Source organism: Triturus cristatus, chromosome 12, assembly GCF_964204655.1.
Source record: "Triturus cristatus chromosome 12, aTriCri1.1, whole genome shotgun sequence".
NCBI classification, from domain to species: domain Eukaryota; kingdom Metazoa; phylum Chordata; class Amphibia; order Caudata; family Salamandridae; genus Triturus; species Triturus cristatus.
The window spans coordinates 109,625,805-109,644,250 of NC_140595.1; the positions used below are offsets into that span (position 1 = coordinate 109,625,805).

General features: G+C 48.5%; 1 protein-coding gene across 39 annotated transcripts in view; it reads right to left on the reverse strand.

The window, feature by feature from the left end:
* UBAP2L (ubiquitin associated protein 2 like) overlaps positions 1–18,446 on the reverse strand; it is a 658,575-nt gene that overhangs the window by 376,680 nt on the left and 263,449 nt on the right. For all 39 annotated transcript variants that reach the window (XR_014972277.1, XR_014972273.1, XR_014972279.1 and 36 more), the window contains 2 exons: positions 13,815–13,903; positions 12,930–12,983 (listed from right to left, as the gene is read on the reverse strand). Coding sequence is in view for 24 of the 39 variants with exons in the window: in XM_085638880.1 (XP_085495006.1) it covers positions 12,930–12,983; positions 13,815–13,903 (143 nt within the window). In the remaining 15 variants the exon portion in view is untranslated. The remainder of the gene's footprint in view (positions 1–12,929; positions 12,984–13,814; positions 13,904–18,446) is intronic.

The following is an 18,446-nucleotide window of genomic DNA, read 5'->3' on the forward strand; positions in this document are numbered from 1 at the left end:
CTAGTACCCAGTTACTCGATGAACCACTGCTTGACTGCATACAAGCTGAAAAACTGATTCCTTTTCGACTGTAGAGCCTCTTGCCAGTAGTACTTTACTGCTCTTCAAATTTAGATTTTGTAATAATACTGCCTATTTTCGACTGCAGGAAAAAAGGTGGTAGTTCTAGAGCTTGACAAACATACAAGTCTGATATTAACTTTGGAATGAACTGGGAGCCATGCCTCATGGCCACCCTATCCTTATGAATCTGCAAATATGAGTTTTAAAGTGTCAAAGGCTGCAATTTCCTGAGTGTGCAAAGATGAATTAGGAACCAGGAATGCAGACTTAACTGTTAACACTAGTTTCAGGTTGCACATGGGTGTTGGTGCTGTGAGAAAGTGGCTCTGTATATACTGTTCCTTAATAGGTACAGGGTGTACAGAGTCCACAGACCCCAAGGGTTTAACAGAGGTTAAAGTTAGATATAACCTTACTCTCCAAAGTGGTAGCTTGGTCGAGCAGTAAGGCAGTATCTCTACTTTGACTGGTGTGGAAATAGTACCTGTGGTATATGCTACCATTGCTGGTAGGTGTACCCCTAATGGAGGCACATGGTAGTCTTTCTTCTACTTAGCGCAGCAGATACCTTGATATGGTAGTGTAGGAAGCTGGCTCTGGATATACTATACCAAAGTAAGGTAGACTGTGCACAGGGTACAGTGAATGCCCAAAGGTAGGCAGAGGTTAAAGTAGAAAGTACCTTACTCTATTTGTGGTAGTGTGGGCAAGCAGTAAGGCCTCAGAGGGTAGTGTTAAGCATTTATTGTACACACTCAGGCAAGAAATCATTTCACACACTCAAGGAGTGAACTCTGACCAACGTGTTTTGTATAAAAATATTGAGTTGTATTTATTTCCTAGAACCCAGCCAGGCCTGGTAAAGGTAAGTGTGATGATACTTAGCAGAAATAATACAGTTGTATGTACTTTGTTTTGGTTACAGATAAATCACTTGTAAAAAGCAACTGTTGAATTACAGTACATAGGAGAGGTGAAGCACACTCATCAGTGCCCACCATATTGCAGATGGCAGGCACTCCCCAATTAGTATTAGGGATTGTGCTCACTTCCCCACGTGTGGTGAGCACACCAAGGGTGTAGTCACCCTAAGGTCGATAGCCCACTGGCTACTGACCTTGAGACCCCTAAAACGCCCCCTAAATACAGTATTTAGGGGCAGCCGTGAACCAAGAAATCAGACAAACGACCAAGAAGAAAGAAGGACCCAACTGTCGTGCCAAAGCTAAGAGGACGACTCCTACTGACTTGGCCCCAGCCCTACCAGCCTGTCCCCACCTCAAACCTGCAGAGGCGAAACTCCGGTGTGTCCTGCAGCCAGCAACCTCAAGAACCCAGAGGACCTGCCCTGCCTTCTGTCTCCCGTGAACACCGAATTTGTTCACCCACAGACTCCGGCTAAATCAGTCTGCACCACTCTGCACTAGTCACCCACGGCCCGAGTGATCCAACAACACAAGGAGGTCTCACCGGCGGTTCTGGCCCAAGATCTGGTGATCTCTGACCTGCCTCGAATTTCCCAGCGAAGCCTTCAGCCTCTCTCAGAGCCAGAGCACTGCGGGATGTGACTGCCAGGCTGGATTAATTACCTTCATCCCCAAGCTGTAGCATCAGAGGACTAGCCCTTCACTGCAAGAATTCCCAAAGGCAAAGGTCTACTCTCCAAGAGGGAGGGAAGAGGTGAAGCTGCAGGGCATCAATCTGCAGCTGTCACCAGGTGCCAGGTACCAGGCGTGCTCCGGGCCCTGAAGTCAGGGGGGTGGGGTCTTTTCAGAGACCATGTGGCATGCGACCGACTGGACAAAGCCATCTTGAAGTATCCCCAAAGGCATGTGCAGAAAGGAGGGATCAGGGGCCGAGAGGTGGTGTCTTGCTGCAGGATAGGACAGAAGTGCCTTCCTGCCAGGATCCTCAAATTTCTCTTAAAAGGTCTTGCACAGGAAGAAGAGCTCTCTTGCTGAGGAAGACTGGTACTGAAGACTTACACCATGGGCAGATGGAAGGAAGAACCGACTGCCCCAGGACTCTGGACTGCACCTTTGAGGGAGTCCAGGGCCAGTGAGAGGAAGCCTGGTCCTCTGTGCAAGGAAAAAAGAGGTCCAGAAGGAAAGCCAGGTTAAAGTCTGGCGCAGGAAGCCAGTGAAGACAGCTCCTTGCTGAGTTCACCCTCTTGGAGGCCAGGAGGGCAGCGAAAAGTGCTCCAGGTGGATAGGGCTGGCCACCAGAGCGAGAAGAGGCCAATATTGTTGAAATCTGCCCCACGGGGGCAGAGATATGCACACCCAGAAGGTAGGCGACCTTTTCTGTGACCTACAAAGTGCATGGGGCTCCACCATTGTTCTTTGATGTGCCCCCAGGGTGGGTCACGTCCCGGGGCCTGTCCCCAGTCCCAGGGGCTGCCCGCAAAAGGTGATGTCGGGAAGCGCAGTCTCGCCCCGAAAATTAGACCACCCTGGGCCACATCAAAAAATTAAGCCAGGGAGCGCCGTCATACAGTTTTAATCTTTGTCTCTATCAGATTTACATTTATGTCCGCTTCATGCACAGGCAGATCACCAATCACCTCTGCCTTTTCCAGGCGCCACAACCAAAGAAACTGTGGCAAAGGCAGATCTACCCACACAGCAAGTCATACACTGCTGAGTGATTGCTGGCCTTACAACCCAATGATGACCGGTTTATACTTAAGACTGTAAGCCACTTCGATTTGGTTTTGGAGTAGACAGAGTGGCCTTACCACAAGGCCAGATCAGACTAATTCGAAGCTTTAAAAAACTTGTTTCAGCTGTTCTGATAGACTGCTCTAGTAATCAATCTGAATAGTGGTGACCAGCATACACCACAACTGGGCATTTCGAAGTCCATGGAACAAAAGCAAGCAGATCATTTTTATTGAGCTAGCGCTGGGACAACTTTTTTTTAGGTAGCTGTGAGCTTTACAAATGTAATACATTATTCAGTTTGAGCACTGAATCAACGTACATGTACCCCTCACACACACAATCCACTCCCCAGGCAGATTTAAAAAAAGGTGTATTACAGAATTAACTCTACCCCTTCCCAGCAGATAATTCTGCACTCACTAAACGTAGATGTCCAAGAATCAAGATGAGGCGGCTTCTCTCCCCGGCCTCCTTGGTCTCATTGAGGAGTTGTATTCTAGTAGGTAAATGGTGTAGATTGTATTGGGAAGTTTGATTTTTGTTCCACTATTGTCTCGGGGGGCGGGGGGGGGGGGGGGGGGGGGGGGGTCTCAAAAGCAGGTGGGAAGCTTGAAATCTGATGTTCTATGAAGTTAAAAATAACCAAAGCCTGCTTTAAGTGGTTTAAAGTGGAAACAAGCAGGCCCCATGCTCAGGGTTGATATCCTGGGGTAGCAAAAATTAACTTGTACTAAACTGTAAAATACTGCCTTCTGGGATAACAGAGCCAACCGGGATCCTTAAATGAACAAAGCAGTCTTATTTATATGTAAAGTAATAAAGCTCATTTGTCCATTAGGTCTCGTCTTAGCAGCACATGCACAGTCTCCGAGACATGCTTTTATCAATACGGAGCCTTTGGCACGCCCATGTGTTACATTTAATGTTCAGTGTGCTTGTTGAATTTCCTGTGTTTGGTGAATCTCTCAATTGTCCCTCCTTCCGCTGCTATGTTAATGCCCTGGAGACTACCCCTGTTATGTTTTATTGCTTCCTTGCCTATTCGATGGTTTCCTCGTACTTTTAGTTTGCTTTAGCTGGTGTTTACAGTTCGCTTAATCAGCAGATGAAATTCCTTATCGGCAATTCTCTTTTTTTTTTTTTAGTAATGATGGTTATGTATTTTCTTTTTAACTATGTATTTACAGGTTTTTTCTTTTTAAGGCTGTTTGCCGAACCCAAACCTGGTTCTCCAGTTCCAAAGTCAGCAGTTCTAAAGGTTACGCCACAACCCCTCCCCTGCTGGGCATTGCCGTCAGTGTGTTTTAGCTGCGTCTTTCCTAATGTAAATCTTCTTACTTGCATTGCGTTCGCACTGTTCTGTTGCCGAGACCGCTGCCACTGGACGTAGCTCCTAGAGTCTCTGCAGACATTGTAGACAGCGGGAACAGGTTTATTTACTACAGAAGATCTGGCTCGGGTCTAGCAAGATGAGATACATCTCTGGAGAACGAGCTCTAGGACACAAATGTGTGATCTTGCGCACACAAAGTTCTGAGTAGAGTAGCATCGTTCCTTAGTGTGCGGTTGCCAATGCCCGAGATGAACACTGTCTCAGGAACCAAGTGAGCACTTTCATCTCAGATGCCTCATGAAAGGACGATAATATAGTGCATCAGATAATCGTGGGAAGCGGCGGCCCACGGTCGCCAAGCACCTCAGATGCGAGTCACGGTACGAAAGAGGCATAGTCTCCTTAACTGAGTTCACTAGACTGACAGTGTACTAATCGTACGATCAGTGCTCAATCCTTGTGGGAGTGGGAGGAGCCTCCCTCAACAGGGTCCAAGACTAGTGCGACCTTTTTAGGTCTTGCGAATCCAGCGCATGCGCTGCTCAGCGAGAAATTTAGTGTGTGGGTTTTCAAAGTGCTGCCACAGGCTTTTGGTGGCCTAGCCTTTGTGTTCACGCAAGCGTGCAGGCTTGCATCCGCCATGTGGGTTTCTGTCAAGGCTCATTAAGCCTTGCGTGCCTCAATGAGCTTTCACTTTCGCGCTGGTTTTCGTTCCTCTCTGAAATGTACTCGCTACAGTGGTCTGTTTGAAGTGCGCATGCGCCACACTGCCTTTGCCATTGGTGAAGCGTCCTTTCCAGACTTGCCCTCTGATTTTGGCCGAGTGGTTTGTACACAAAATGGCTGGAGCCTCTAATCTGAACAAGCCCTTTTTCAACTGCCCGTCCTGGTGAGTCACAGCGCACATTGGTAACCGCGTTAAGAGACTGCAAGGTTCCCCGTAACCTGGTAAAGGAATATGCTACTTACCAGTATGCATCTGTTCTTGGCATGTAGAGCTGCAGAGTTGTACACTTAGCATAGATCGCCATCTGGTGTTGGGCCCGGATGTTTGCAGTTTGTTTTTGTTCTTTGGACAGTCTTTGGAAGTCACGAGTTTGGTGACTCCTCCTTCGGTCCGTACTACGCATGGGCTTCGGCTCCATCCTCAGATTGTTTTTCGCCAACAGGGAAATGATGGAGCGTAGTAATAACAGTGAGAAACCCATGTGTGTTGTATCTAAATAAGATGGACTGGAACGGATACAGGTAGCCGGGGAGGCGGGTGGGCGTGTACAACTCTGCAGCTCTACATGCCAAGAACAGATGCATACTGGTAAGTAGCATATTCCGTTCGAGGCATATGAGCTGCAGATTGTACACTTAGCATAGATTATATAGCAGTACCCAACCTTAGCGGCGACCACCGGTATCCGTTGCAGTGGTTTGAAAAAGTGTCTTTAGTACAGCCTGGCCCACACTAGCTTGCTGCTTGGAATGCACATCTACACAGTAGTGTTTTGTGAAGGTGTGCGGTGTTGACCATGTGGCTGCTTTGCAGATGTCATGTAAGGGTATGTTCCCTAGAAAAGCCATAGAAGCCCCTAACTTTCTAGTAGAGAGGGCTTTGGGTGGAACAGATAATGTTCTTTTTGCCTTTTGATAGCAAATTTGTATGCACTTTACAATCCACCTAGCTATCCCTGATTTGGAAATGGGGTTGCCTTTATGTGGTGGAGAGAAGGAGACGAACAATTGTTTAGTCTTCCTGAAAGGTTGCGTTCTCTGTATGTAGTACAGCAAAGCCCTCTTAACATCAAGTGTGTGTAAAGCCCTTTCTGCAACAGATTGAGGTTGCGAGAAGAAGACAGGTAATTCCACCGATTGATTGAGATGGAAGGGGGAAATGACCTTGGGCAGAAACTTCGGATTTGTACGAAGTATGACCTTGCTGTGATGTATTTGTAGGAAGGGTTCCTGTATAGTGAACGCTTGTATTTCACCAACCCTTCTAAGGGAAGTGATAGCTACGAGAAAAGCTGTTTTCCAGGTGAGAAACTGTAGCTCACATTTATGCATTGGTTCGAAGGGCGGACCCATTAGCCGTGTAAGAACTACATTTAGATTCCATACAGGGGAAGGTGGTGCCCTGGGAGGAATTACTCGTTTAAGGCCTTCCATAAAGGCTTTAATAGCGGGCACTCTGAACAGTGATAAATGCTGCCTGTTTTGTAGATAAGCAGCAATCGCTGCTAGGTGTAGGCGTATGGATGAATATGCCAGGTTACACCTGTGAAGATGGAGCAGATCGCATATGATGTGCTGTATGGATGCATCTAAAGGGTTGATTGTATTGTTACGGCAGTAAATTACGAATCTTTTCCACTTTGCGGCATAGCATGCTCTAGTGGTAGGACGTCTGGCTTCCATGATGATGTTCATGCAATCAGGGGGAAGGTTAAGGTATCCCAATTCTAAGATTTCAGGAACCAGATCGCATGGTTGAGCTGAGCTGGGTCCGGGTGCCTGATTTCTCCATGGTTCTGGGTTAGGAGGCATGGGGATAGGTGCAGTTTTTGATGTGGTACCACTGACAGTTGTAGTAGTGTGGTGTACCACGGCTGCCTGGCCCACGTTGGAGCTACTAGAATGAGTGTGAGGGAGTGTTGTTGTAGCTTCCTTACCACTAATGGGATTAGTGGGAGAGGTGGAAAGGCGTATGCAAATCTGCCTGACCAGTTCATCCATATCGCATTGCCCTTGGACAATGGGAGTGGGTATCTGGCGGCGAAGCTTGGGCATTTGTTGTTTTCGTGGGTGGCGAAGAGGTCTGAGGATGCCCCCACTGTTGGAAGAATGGGTGAAGAACTTGTGAATGCAGTTCCCATTTGTGTAGTTGTTGCGTTTGTCTGCTGAGCAGATCTGCCATGGTGTTTTGTACGCCTGGAACGTGCTGTGCCAGGAGAAAGATGTTTTGGGGAATTGCCCATCTCCATATGCTCTGGGCTAAGCGGGAGAGCTGGGGAGAGTGTGTCCCCCCTGTTTTTGAATATAATACATTGCAATCATATTGTCTGTGCGAATGAGGACTACTTTGCCCAAAATCTGTTTTTGGAATGATTTTAGGGCTAGAAAGATCGCTAAGAGCTCCAAATGGTTGATGTGGAGCGATTTTTGCAGTGGCGTCCATAGACCTTGCATTGTGAGGTGTAGGAGGTGCGCTCCCCAGCTGGAGAGCGATGCGTCCGCTGTTAGAATCACCTGAGGAACCGGGTCCAGGAACGGCCGCCCTTTGGAAAGGTTTGTGGTGTTCCACCACTGCAGAGAGTGATGTGTGCGGCCGTCCACCAACACCAGATCCGTCAGCTGACCCTGGGCCTGGTTCCACTGCTGTGCTAGGCACTCTTGAAGTGGACGCATGTGGAGTCTTGCATGGGGCACTATGAAAATGCAAGACGCCATCATTCCTATGAGCTTCATAAACACTCTTGCTGGAAGAGAGTGTTGAGGAAGAAATGTTTTGCGTAAGGCTTGAATGCTTGTGATTCTGGCTGAGTTTGGATAAGCAATACCCTTGGAGGTGTCTATAGTGGCCCGAGATATTGCTTTGTGTGGGATGGTATGAGGTGGGACTTTTGGTAGTTCACCGTGAAGCCTAGCTGGTGGAGCAGTTGGATGGTGCTGTTTGTATGTTGCACACATTGGTGGTAGGACGTGGCTTTTATCAGCCAGTCGTCTAAGTAGGGGAAGACGTGAACATGTTTACGCCTGAGGTGTGCTGCTACTACCGCTAGGCATTTGGTAAACACCCGTGGTGCGGTGGTGACCCCGAAGGGGAGAACCGTGAATTGGTAATGCTGACCGTCCACCACGAACCTGAGGTACTTCCTGTGAGAGGGGTGTATTGGAATGTGAAAGTATGTGTCTTTCAGATCCAAGGTAGTGAGAAAGTCTCCCTGACAGAGGAGCGGGAGGACTTGTTGTAGGGTGACCATGTGGAAATGGTCTGAATGTATGTATGCATTTAGAGGCCGGAGGTCCAGAATGGACCTCAGGGTCCCGTCTTTCTTTGGTATTAGGAAATACAGAGAGTAGACCCCTAGATTTTGCTGATTGACGGGGACCTGCTCTATAGCGTGTTTTTGGAGGAGGGAGAGCACCTCCTGTTTGAGCAGTGTGGAATGTTCTTGAGACATTGGACGGTGCCTTGGTGGGATATTGGGTGGGGTAGATGTTAGCTCGAGACAGTACCCTGACCGAATAATTTGGTTCACCCATTTGTCCGATGTTATGGATTCCCATGCGTGGATAAAGTTTTGTAGTCTGCCCCCGACCGGAGTGGAATGGTCTGGGGGGAGCGGAGGGAAGTCATTGTGCGGGCGGGGTGGCAGAACGGGTGGTGTTAGTTTTGCCCCTGCCCTTATTGTTGTTGCCTCTGTAACCACCCCTTTGGTTGCCCTTTGAAAAGGTATTTTGAGGAGGGGACTTGTAGGAGGTAGAGGCGCTATCGGTGGAGAAGCCTCTGCCTGTGCCACGAAAGGATGAGCGTCGAAAGGAACGTTTAGAGGCTTGTGTTTGGAGTGCCCCCATAGACTTTGCTGTGTCTGTGTCCTTTTTCATCTTTTCCAACGCTTCGTCTACCTTTGGCCCAAAGAGAGTTTGCTGGTCAAAGGGGTGATTGAGTATGGACGCCTGGACTTCAGGCTTGAACCCTGAGATCCTGAGCCAGGCATGGCGACGAAGCAGGACACTGGTATTTATGGCTCTAGAAGCAGTGTCGGCTGCATCGAGGGCACACGTAATGGAGGTGTTTGTAATTAGTTTACCCTCCTGTATCAGTTCATGAGCCCTGCGCTTGTGTTTTTCGGGAAGGTGTTGCATAAGAGCCTCAAGTTTGTCGTAGTGTGCTCTGTCATAGCGCGCAAGTAGCGCTTGTGTATTTGCAATGCGCCACGTTTGCAGCTTGAGAGGCGGTGCGTTTGCCAGACGCGTCTAGAAGTTTCGATTCCTTGTCTGGCGGTGGGGCTTCTCCTGAGGACTGGGAGTTAGCCCGCTTTCTAGCTGTGGAGACAACTAGGGAATCTAAGGGAGCAGGGCCTTCATGTATGCAGGGTCTGTGGGTGGCGCCTTGTACTTTTTCTCTATTCTAGGGTTCAGTACCCTGGCCCTGACAGGGTCTTTGAACACCTCTGCGGCATGCTTGGTGACACCCTTAAGCATGGGCAAAATAGATGTGGATTTGTCCTGTATGTCAAATGTGTCCAGTAGGAAGTCGTCTTCCACTGGTTCGCTGTGCATGTCCACCCCATGGTAGTGTGCTGCTCTCTGCACTAAATGATGAAACCCTAAGGAGTCCTCTGGAGGAGACGGCCTGGATGGGTATAGGTCGTCCTGAGGCATATCAGGTATATCAGGGTTGTGGTAGTCTTCCCATGGGTCTGGGGTCCCCGGTGGAGTGGGGTCCATTGGGGCGTCCGCCGGGTCATAGTCCGGGTCCCCGTCGTCCGGATCTGGGGACGGGGTCGGAGAGTAATGAGGTAAAGGTGGCGGAGACCTGGGAGGGGGAGGGGGTGGAGGAGGTGGAGGAGGCAGGGGAGGAGGTAGTGGGGAGGGCACTCTGAGGGGAGAAGTAGCAGAGTCCTTCCGTTTGGGTGGTGGAGGAGGAGCCGGAGTATCAAGGCGTCTTTTCTTGATAATTAAAGTCAATAGCCCAGTCTTTGGATCTTTAGACAGTCTTTTGTAAAGGGTCTGGTGTGAACAGAGCCAGTGGCGCCGAATCGGCCGCTGGCACCGATGATTTCGGAACCGAGGGCTTCGATGGTTTCTGTGCGCCATGCTTTTTTGGGGCCTCCGTTTTTTTCGGCGTCGAAGGAGTTTTCGGCGCCGGTGCCGACGGGTTTGTGTTTGTGTTTGGTCGGCACCGGTGGCTTCGGGGTGGAGCTGGGTATTACTTTCTTCGGTGCCGGATGCTGTTTTTCGGCACCAGGCGTCGGCTGGCTCGAGCCCGAGCTGCCGTGAGACTTTGGAGGCTTCGACACCGGACCCGAAGGTGGGGTGATAGAAGCTTTGGTCTTGGTTTTACCCAGGCCAGCAGGCGAGGGTGTAACCTGAGTCTCTTTGGTTTTGGGCGCAGGGGTGGGAGGGGGTACAGTACTCACGACCCGCTGCGCCGGTGTGATGTCCTCCACGTCGGAGTCGTCGGCCTCGGAAGCGCGGACGACGTCTTCCTCCTGCTCGGTGTGTAGTTGCCCCGAAGCTTCGGCGCCGTCTCCGAAGATGTCCGGTGGAGCTGCGGACGAGGAGTGCGCCATGGTGCGTCGAGCTCTTCGATCCCGGACAGTCTTCTTTGATCGAAAAGACTTACAGGCGGGGCAGTCTCTGGCCTCGTGTTCTGGAGAGAGGCAAAGGTTACACACCTGATGGAGGTCGGTGTGGGGAAATTTAGACCCACATTTTGGGCACTTTTTGAACGGAGTCCTTTCCATCGGCCGGGACCGGAGTCGAGGAGGGCCCGAAGGCCGGTGCCGATGTACGGGATGGAGAAAAGTGCCGCTTCGAGAGATTAAGATGAAGAAACTCGAAGAAAACGAGGATTTTCCGTCGAGGCTGGAACCGTAGAAGTTCGAAGCCGGAGCATGAAGTATCACATCCGAGCCAGATGGCGGAAAAAAACAATCTGAGGATGGAGCCAAAGCCCATGCGCAGTACGGACCGAAGGAGGAGTCACCAAACTCATGACTTCCAAAGACGGTCCAAAGAACAAAAACAAACTGCAAACATCCGGGCCCAACACCAGATGGCGATCTATGCTAAGTGTACAATATGCAGCTCATATGCCTCGAACATAGTATTCAGTTTGCACTGTAAGCCAGACGGACAGGGCTGCCAGGTCCCCATCTTTGGATAAGCGCATCCCCTGCACATAAGCGCCATCCCTGCCGTACAGGGCTGTAGTCAGCCTACGCTGTTTATTATCGCCTACAAAACTAACCTGCTTCTCGCCAGTGCATCTCATGAAATTGCTGTTCCAGGCCTGTGCAGGTCAGTATCCTCAAAGGTTAGGTTTACCTCCGTTGGCCCCGTGCAGTCCCCAGCTCGGACCTACCCGGTGCATCTCCCTGCAAACGCCTCATGCCACTCTTTGCACCCCTCCCAAAAGGTGTTGCTTTTCAGTGCAGCTTGTTGCCTACTCCCCCCAAAAAAAGCTAATCTTACCTGGTGCTATACCATGAAAACATTTTTATCCGGTGCTAACCTGTGCCCCCGAGAAGGTTGTCTACATCTTATCAAAATCTCGGCACCATTCCCGGATTCATTTATTTATGAATTTTTATATAGCGCGGATATTACCCATTAGTGTCAGAGCGCTTTACAAAAGAGGCAAGAACATTACATGAGAAATTGAGTATAACAGGGTAGTAGGAAACTGTATCTATAGCTACTATGGTTACTCATGGTAAGAGTTACGGATTTACAAATGACCTATTCATTACAAATTGCATATTTAGAAGATTTAATGCGATTAAGGTTAAACAAAACCATATTTACAGAGTTGAAGCGGAAAGGTCATTATAACTTGAGTGTCATGTATCAGTCTGGGTCACTTCATTAAATGTGAGGGCATATCTGGTGGGAAGCTTGGCAAGGAGAGATTGAGAAAAACGTCTTTGGAAGAAGAGAGTTTTAAGGTCCTTTTTGAAGATCGATCCGGAAAAAGGCGGTAGTGCGAAGATTTGGAGGTAGTGAGTCCCAAATTCTAGTCCCATTACTTGAGAAAGATTGCGCTATAAGTCTTTCCTGTTTGAAGGTTCGAGCAGCAGATTTCCGGTATTTCGTGAAGGTCTAGAGCCACCAGGTATCTTTAGTTTGCTTGCTAGGTAGGTGAAGTGTGAATGGCTTTATGGGTGATACAAGGAGTCTTGCAAATGTTTCTAGCTTCAATAGGAATCCAGCAAAGAGGTATCAACATAGGTGTGATATGGTAATTTCTTTTGGCCATGTAGACGAAACGTGCTGCCAAGTGGAGGACAGATTTTAAAGGAGATAAGTGGGTATTAGGGAGGCCTGCAGGGAGAGAAATACAGCAGGACATTATAAGTGTTTAGCCATGCAACAGTTGATTTTGCACAAAGGATATTGTGCTGCATAATTAAATACTTATAAGGTCCCAAAGGCGAGACCTATTGGCTATGTCAATGCTGGTTTTAATTTGGTTCGAGCATGCCCTCCAAGCACAGTCGGCACGAGTTTTGTAGCCGCACCTTATTTAAATCCTCTGATGCGCTCTGTCCCCTCTACACTCAGGGTTGCAGTTTTCAAACTTGTGTCTGTTATGTCTCCTCGCACAGACATCCCCTTGTGGCCTAATGGCTACAACGGTTGACCAAAGCCAGAATGGAGTCTCGGCAGGGACCCACAACATCCGGCGATTATGGGCATAGCCCTTTATCTCATTGTGCCTAACAAAAACAAGGATGTGGCTTAACGGCTAGAGCGGCAGACACTGAAGCTGGGGAACCAAGTACGAGTCTTGCAGGAGGCTCAAACATCCTGTATCCACTCCACTACAAACAACTAAAGAAACAACCATTTACAACTCCAAAAACCAAATTTAACAAATGCGAGACCAATTGCATTGCAAATGCTAGTTTTAAAAATTAACAGTTGGAAATGCAGATCTGGAACCTCTTTACTGCCAAATCTGAACAAATTAGCTTCTCTAAAATGAAAGATGGGCTTTCAAGTGGAAATACAAAGTAAATAACTGGTCCGGTAAACAAAAAGTTCACAATTATTGGGAATCACAAGACCTACTGCCAGTAAACCTTAACTAATTCAATCGTCTCAGGTTCCGACCTGCCCTCGCACAATTGATATTCACATGCACTCACCAAAGGAAATCTTGTCTGGAGCATTTGCAGATCCTCATAGCCATAGACCTGTGGCTAAGAATGGAAGATAAGAAAGTACGATAAAAACATTTGAAAAATAATTAAGTACACTAAACATACCAGAACGCTGAAGAAAGCAATTGTGCAGACTGATGAAAATCCAGATTAATGAATCAATTAGAAAAAAACCTGCACACACTTAGAACTAGCCCAATCGATCGCTATTTGTTTATCATTCCAAGTTGCCACAAAGAATGACATGGGTAACACTCATTGAGCACATTCCAAAGCATGCAAACTACTTTTCAAGCCTCCCACAAATTTACACTAGTTCACCTAATTTACTCATCCCGTTCTCCTTTTCTTGTACAAACTAAATGCCACTTTTCAGTTGAGTAATAGAAGTATATTCTCACACAGGGCATTGCTCATATCTGAAAGATATCCTAGGAACACCTACAACCAGAAAGTGATGCAGGTTAGCTTTTCCCACTTCATAGTGTACCCTGGATTACATACATACTCTAGCCTTAGTTTCTCTACTCTAACAATGTTCTACATTAACAAAACAGGACCTAGCACAGGTCTAGAATATATTCTATCAACACCTGCCAACTGCATACAGATAGAATATAAAGTTTCATAATTGATGTAAAGACCAGTAGTAAAAAATTTGCAAATCCATAACAAACTGTTGGAGGCATGAGTAGCAACCCAGGCAGGCAGAGGCTGTCTGATTCAATCTAGAATAAGTTCCCATTTATTTTGCACGCTCTGTCCCCCCTTCATAGCAATGGAACTAGCTATTAAGGGTCTACTGGCATGCTGAAGTCTCAATCTATACCTCATTGATCACAAACAAAGGGTTCAGTCAGAAAGACTCACCGGATAGGGGTGAAGGAGACCAGGTGCCATGATGTATGGGTTTGGAAGAAGTGGTGGTACTCCGGGAGGAAGGTTGGGGGGTGCTTTGCCTAAAATAAAAAGCAAGAAATGAAGAAAGAAATTTCACACAAGCAATAACGAAATTCCAAATAGCTTGAATAATACATGCATTACCGTTGACTCTTTGCCCAACTGAAGTTGCTCCTTTAATTATTCTCCTATAGACATTCTTTAAATCAATTTCAATCCTCTTCTTGCCGCTAGTTATGAACAGATGAGAATCCAGAAGACTTAAGGCTTCATAGAGCTGTGAGAAAGTGCCATCTTTCTTGCATGGTATGCCCCCACTTTTTGCTGAATTGCTGAATGTACTTTGAGTGTGCCCGGGCTCATGCCAATCAGGTGCCCAGGGCCTATGTTCCTTCCCTAAAAACTATGCGGAAAGCTAAAACCCAATTTGGCAAACCCTGGCCACATGTCAGCCCTTGGTAAATGGTACCCAGGGCAGGCCCCTAAGGGCAGCAGCACTTACTGTGCCACCCTTAGAGGACCTGTACCCTAACACAAACACACAGCCCTTGCAGGCTGAGTGTCTGGGTATAGAACAAAACAGTTGACATGGCACACATCCGTGTGCCATGCCCACAACATACACTGCCCTGGCATACATCAACCACCCCTCTAGCTGGGTGCCCTATGCCAGTGGTGTGGATACAGGAGCATGAGCCCTGAGCCCCTACAGTACCCAGTCCATTCCTGGGCACTAAGTGCAGTGCTTCCATTTAAGAGTATATGGTGCTGAGAGCTCGTCAAACACGAACTCCACAGCACCATGATGGCAACACTGAAGACTGAGAAGTTTGGTATCAAACTTCTCAGCACATTAAACCCGCACTGAAGCCAGTGTGGGATTTAATGTGCAAAGCACTACAGAGGGCATCTTAGAGATGCCCCCTGAAACCTAACCGACAATCCACGTCTTGTCTGAGAGGCTGCCTAGGCTGCCACGGCTGCCACACTGCAGACATGTTGCTGGACCCCTGGGTGGAGCGCTCCCGCTCTCCTGGGCCTGCAACAATGCACATCCTGAGCGAGGTGCTAGGTCTCCTCCCCCGGATGGGCCTTTGTGAGCATCTCCAGGCCACTTGCTGTACTCAGCAACTGGCCCCCACCGGTTCTGACCCCCACTCTGGCGGGACGACTGACCGGAAACGCCAAGTAAGGACAGGGGATGTGCCAGCCTCTGCCAACCCCACCCCTCAGGTGGGGGAGGCGAGGTGAAGCACATCTCCGGGCTCTCACCATCTTGAAGATGGGAAGCCCTGCCCAATCAGGACTAGGCTACTGCCCCCCCTCCCAAAGGAGAGTAACAGGATCAATAGGAATATGCTACATACCAGTATGCATCTGTTCTTGGCATGTAGAGCTGCAGATCTATACACTGTGCATAGCTCGCCATCTGGTGTTGGGCCCGGAAGTTTGCAGTTTGTTTTTCCTCTTGGAAAGTCTTTGGAAGTCACGAGGTTGGTGACTCCTCCTTTGGTTCGTATTGCGCATGGGCTTCGGCTCCATCCTCAGATTTTTTTTCGCCAGCAGGGAAAGATGGAGCGTAGTGATAACAGTAAAGAAACCCATGTGTGTTGTATCTAAATAAGAAACTGGAACGGATACAGGTAGCCGGGGAGGCGGGTGGGCGTGTATAGATCTGCAGCTCTACATGCCAAGTACAGATGCATACTAGTAAGTAGCATATTCCGTTCGAGGCATATGAGCTGCAGATTATACACTGTGCATAGACTATATAGCAGTACCCAACCCTAGCGGCGACCACCTGCATCCGTTGCAGTTGTTTGGAACAGTGTTTTTAGTAGAGCCTGGCCCACACTAGCTTGTTGCTTGGTTGCACATCTACATAGGAACCACCCCACGCTCCTTATAGACAACAGTAGGAGAAGAATTAGGTGGGAGTATTTGGTCACAAAAAAGGACAAACTCCCACTGCTTTATGCAGAGATTACCCCTATCCTGGAAATTGTTGGGGACCTAGAGAGCGTAGCAAGAAAAATAGACATAAGGAGCAAATTGTCTGATGCCCACAAGGAACTTATAAAAGTTGCGGCACCCCACTTCACATGTAAGGTACGAAAGTCAAGAGAGAGGTGCCAAGGCAAAACCCAATGGTACAATGTGGCCTGTAGACGGGCCAAAACAGAACTCCTCGGCGTAATAAAGGAGGGTAAAGGAGGGGAACGTCTTAAGCAATATAGGCAAGCCTATAAGAAACTTCTCGCCCAGGCTAAAATAGAATGGGAGGAAAACCAGTGGGAAGAACTCACTAAGGCCCTAGCAGTGCAAGATCAACGCTTGTTCTGGAGAATGGTGAACGGGGGATCAGGGAGTTTACATTCGGCAGTGGAGCCTAACATAGCTCCTGGAGTGTGGCAGGCCCACTTCCAGTCCTTATATAGCGCCGAGCTTGGAGAACTTCCCGTGTCAATTGAACCAGATAGGCAGGGCTCTCAGGTGGACCAAATAACATTGAGCGAGGTCACTGCTGCTATTTCAGGCCTGGCTTCGGGGAAGGCCCCTGGGCTGGATGGGCTACCGGGAGACCTGTACAAGCAGGAGCCCACCGTCTGGGCGCCCTACCTCGCTGCTCTTTTTAATGGTATCCTCGGTGGGATGGAAATCCCTAGTACTTGGCTGGGGGCTGAGGTGGTCCCGATTTTTAAAAAGGGATCCCCCCTCCTCCCAGCCAACTACAGACCGATCAGCCTGATAGATGTAGCGCAGAAGTTGTTCGGCAGGGTTCTCCTGAATAGGCTTCAGGAATGGATCGAGGAGGCAGGTGCCCTCAGTCCATACCAGGCAGGCTTTAGGAAAGGGGTATCGACTGTGGACCAGGTCTTCAGATTGAACCTGGTGTACTGGAAGACAGTGAGGTTCGAGGGTGGCAGTTTGTACACGATTTTCGTTGACCTACGAGCCGCCTTCGACCTCGTGCCCAGGGGAAAACTCTGGGCCATTCTGGCAGGGATGGGCGTACCACCTGACATCTTATTGACCTTGCAGAGGCTGCACCATAACAACTATGCCCAGGTGAGGTGTGGGAGGTCGGGGGAGCTGACTGACAGATTCCCCGTGGGCAGAGGGGTAAGACAGGGCTGTGTGCTGGCGCCGACCCTGTTTTGCCTCTTTGTCAACGGGGTAATCGCTCATCTGAATGCCACCGACTACACAGATGCCCCCAAACTAAATGGCAACAGTGTGCCCGCAATAATGTTTGCGGACGACACACTGTTGGTATCCAAAACTCCTATGGGCATCCAAAGGATACTTGATGCCTTTGTGGCCTTCTGTCAGGACAGAGGATTGGAAATCAATGCCACAAAAACCAAATATATGGTATTGAATCCAAGCCCCAAACAGCGCCCGAATCCCCTGCTGGGAGCAGCACGGCTGGAAAGAGTAGCCACGTTTGAATATCTTGGCGTGACACTCAACGAAAATATGACATGGGGGACCCATCAAACCAGGGCTAACCTTAAACTAGTACAAACTACCGGGGGTATTTCCCGGATGATGACCGGTTCGACCTATCGCCCATTGGGGGCCCTAATTCAGATATATAAAGCACAGGCCAGGGGGGCGATCCTCTATGGGGCTGAACTGTGGGGCTACACTCCATGTCGGAATCTGTCATCCACGGAAAACAGATTCTTAAGACAAATTACCGCACTTCCTTCTAGTACCCCACTTCTCCCTTTGAGGCTTGATCTAGGGCTACGGCCTCTCGCCGACGAGATAAGTCTAAGACCCATTGCCTTCTGGCGCAGGCTTTGGAGCAGCGACGATCTCGCCGACTATAGGGCGGAACTGGTCGAACTATTAAAACACCCCAAGGCGCTCAGTATCCCCTGGGTCCAAAATATCCAGTCAACCTGCACAGATCTGGGGCTCCCCGAATTGTGGACTAAACCAGCAGATACAGCACCTAGAATCTCCAAGAGATTTTTGGTGAATCTGTATCATGAACACAAAAGGGTAAGGGCTTTAGCTACCCAGACAGAGGGGTCCCTTTCTGCTAAATTCCTGCAAAATAAGGATGTTTATGCACTTGAAAAGGTTTTTGATCCCATATATCCCGTACTCACTAGAAAGTTATTTCTTCAGTGGAGATACGGTACATTGCCTTTGCGCTCCTTTTCTAGCACCTGGTCGCAAGCCCCTTCCACTAAGTATTGCCCCCTTTGCGCTGACAAAGAGGAAAATGACTTACATGTGATCTTTTTCTGCCCAGCATATAAGGCAGCCAGAAAGTACTGGCTGCTGCCTCTGATTAAGAACTTGGGTGGCAGGGAATATATACCTATGTACAGGATTTTAAAATGTGATGTTTCCGGCCCAATTGTTTTTGCGCTTGCCAAATTTTTTACAAATGTATGGCATACGCGTAACCGTCTTTTAAAAAATGCTGGGTAGTCTGTAGATTGCTCTATTTTTAACACTGTTAATAATGTCTGAAGTGGATTTTTAAACTATGCACTGATGTTTTATCAAATGTGACTTTTATGCATGTGTATCTTTTATGACCAAACGGTTGAAATAAAGATTGGAAAACGAAACAAAACA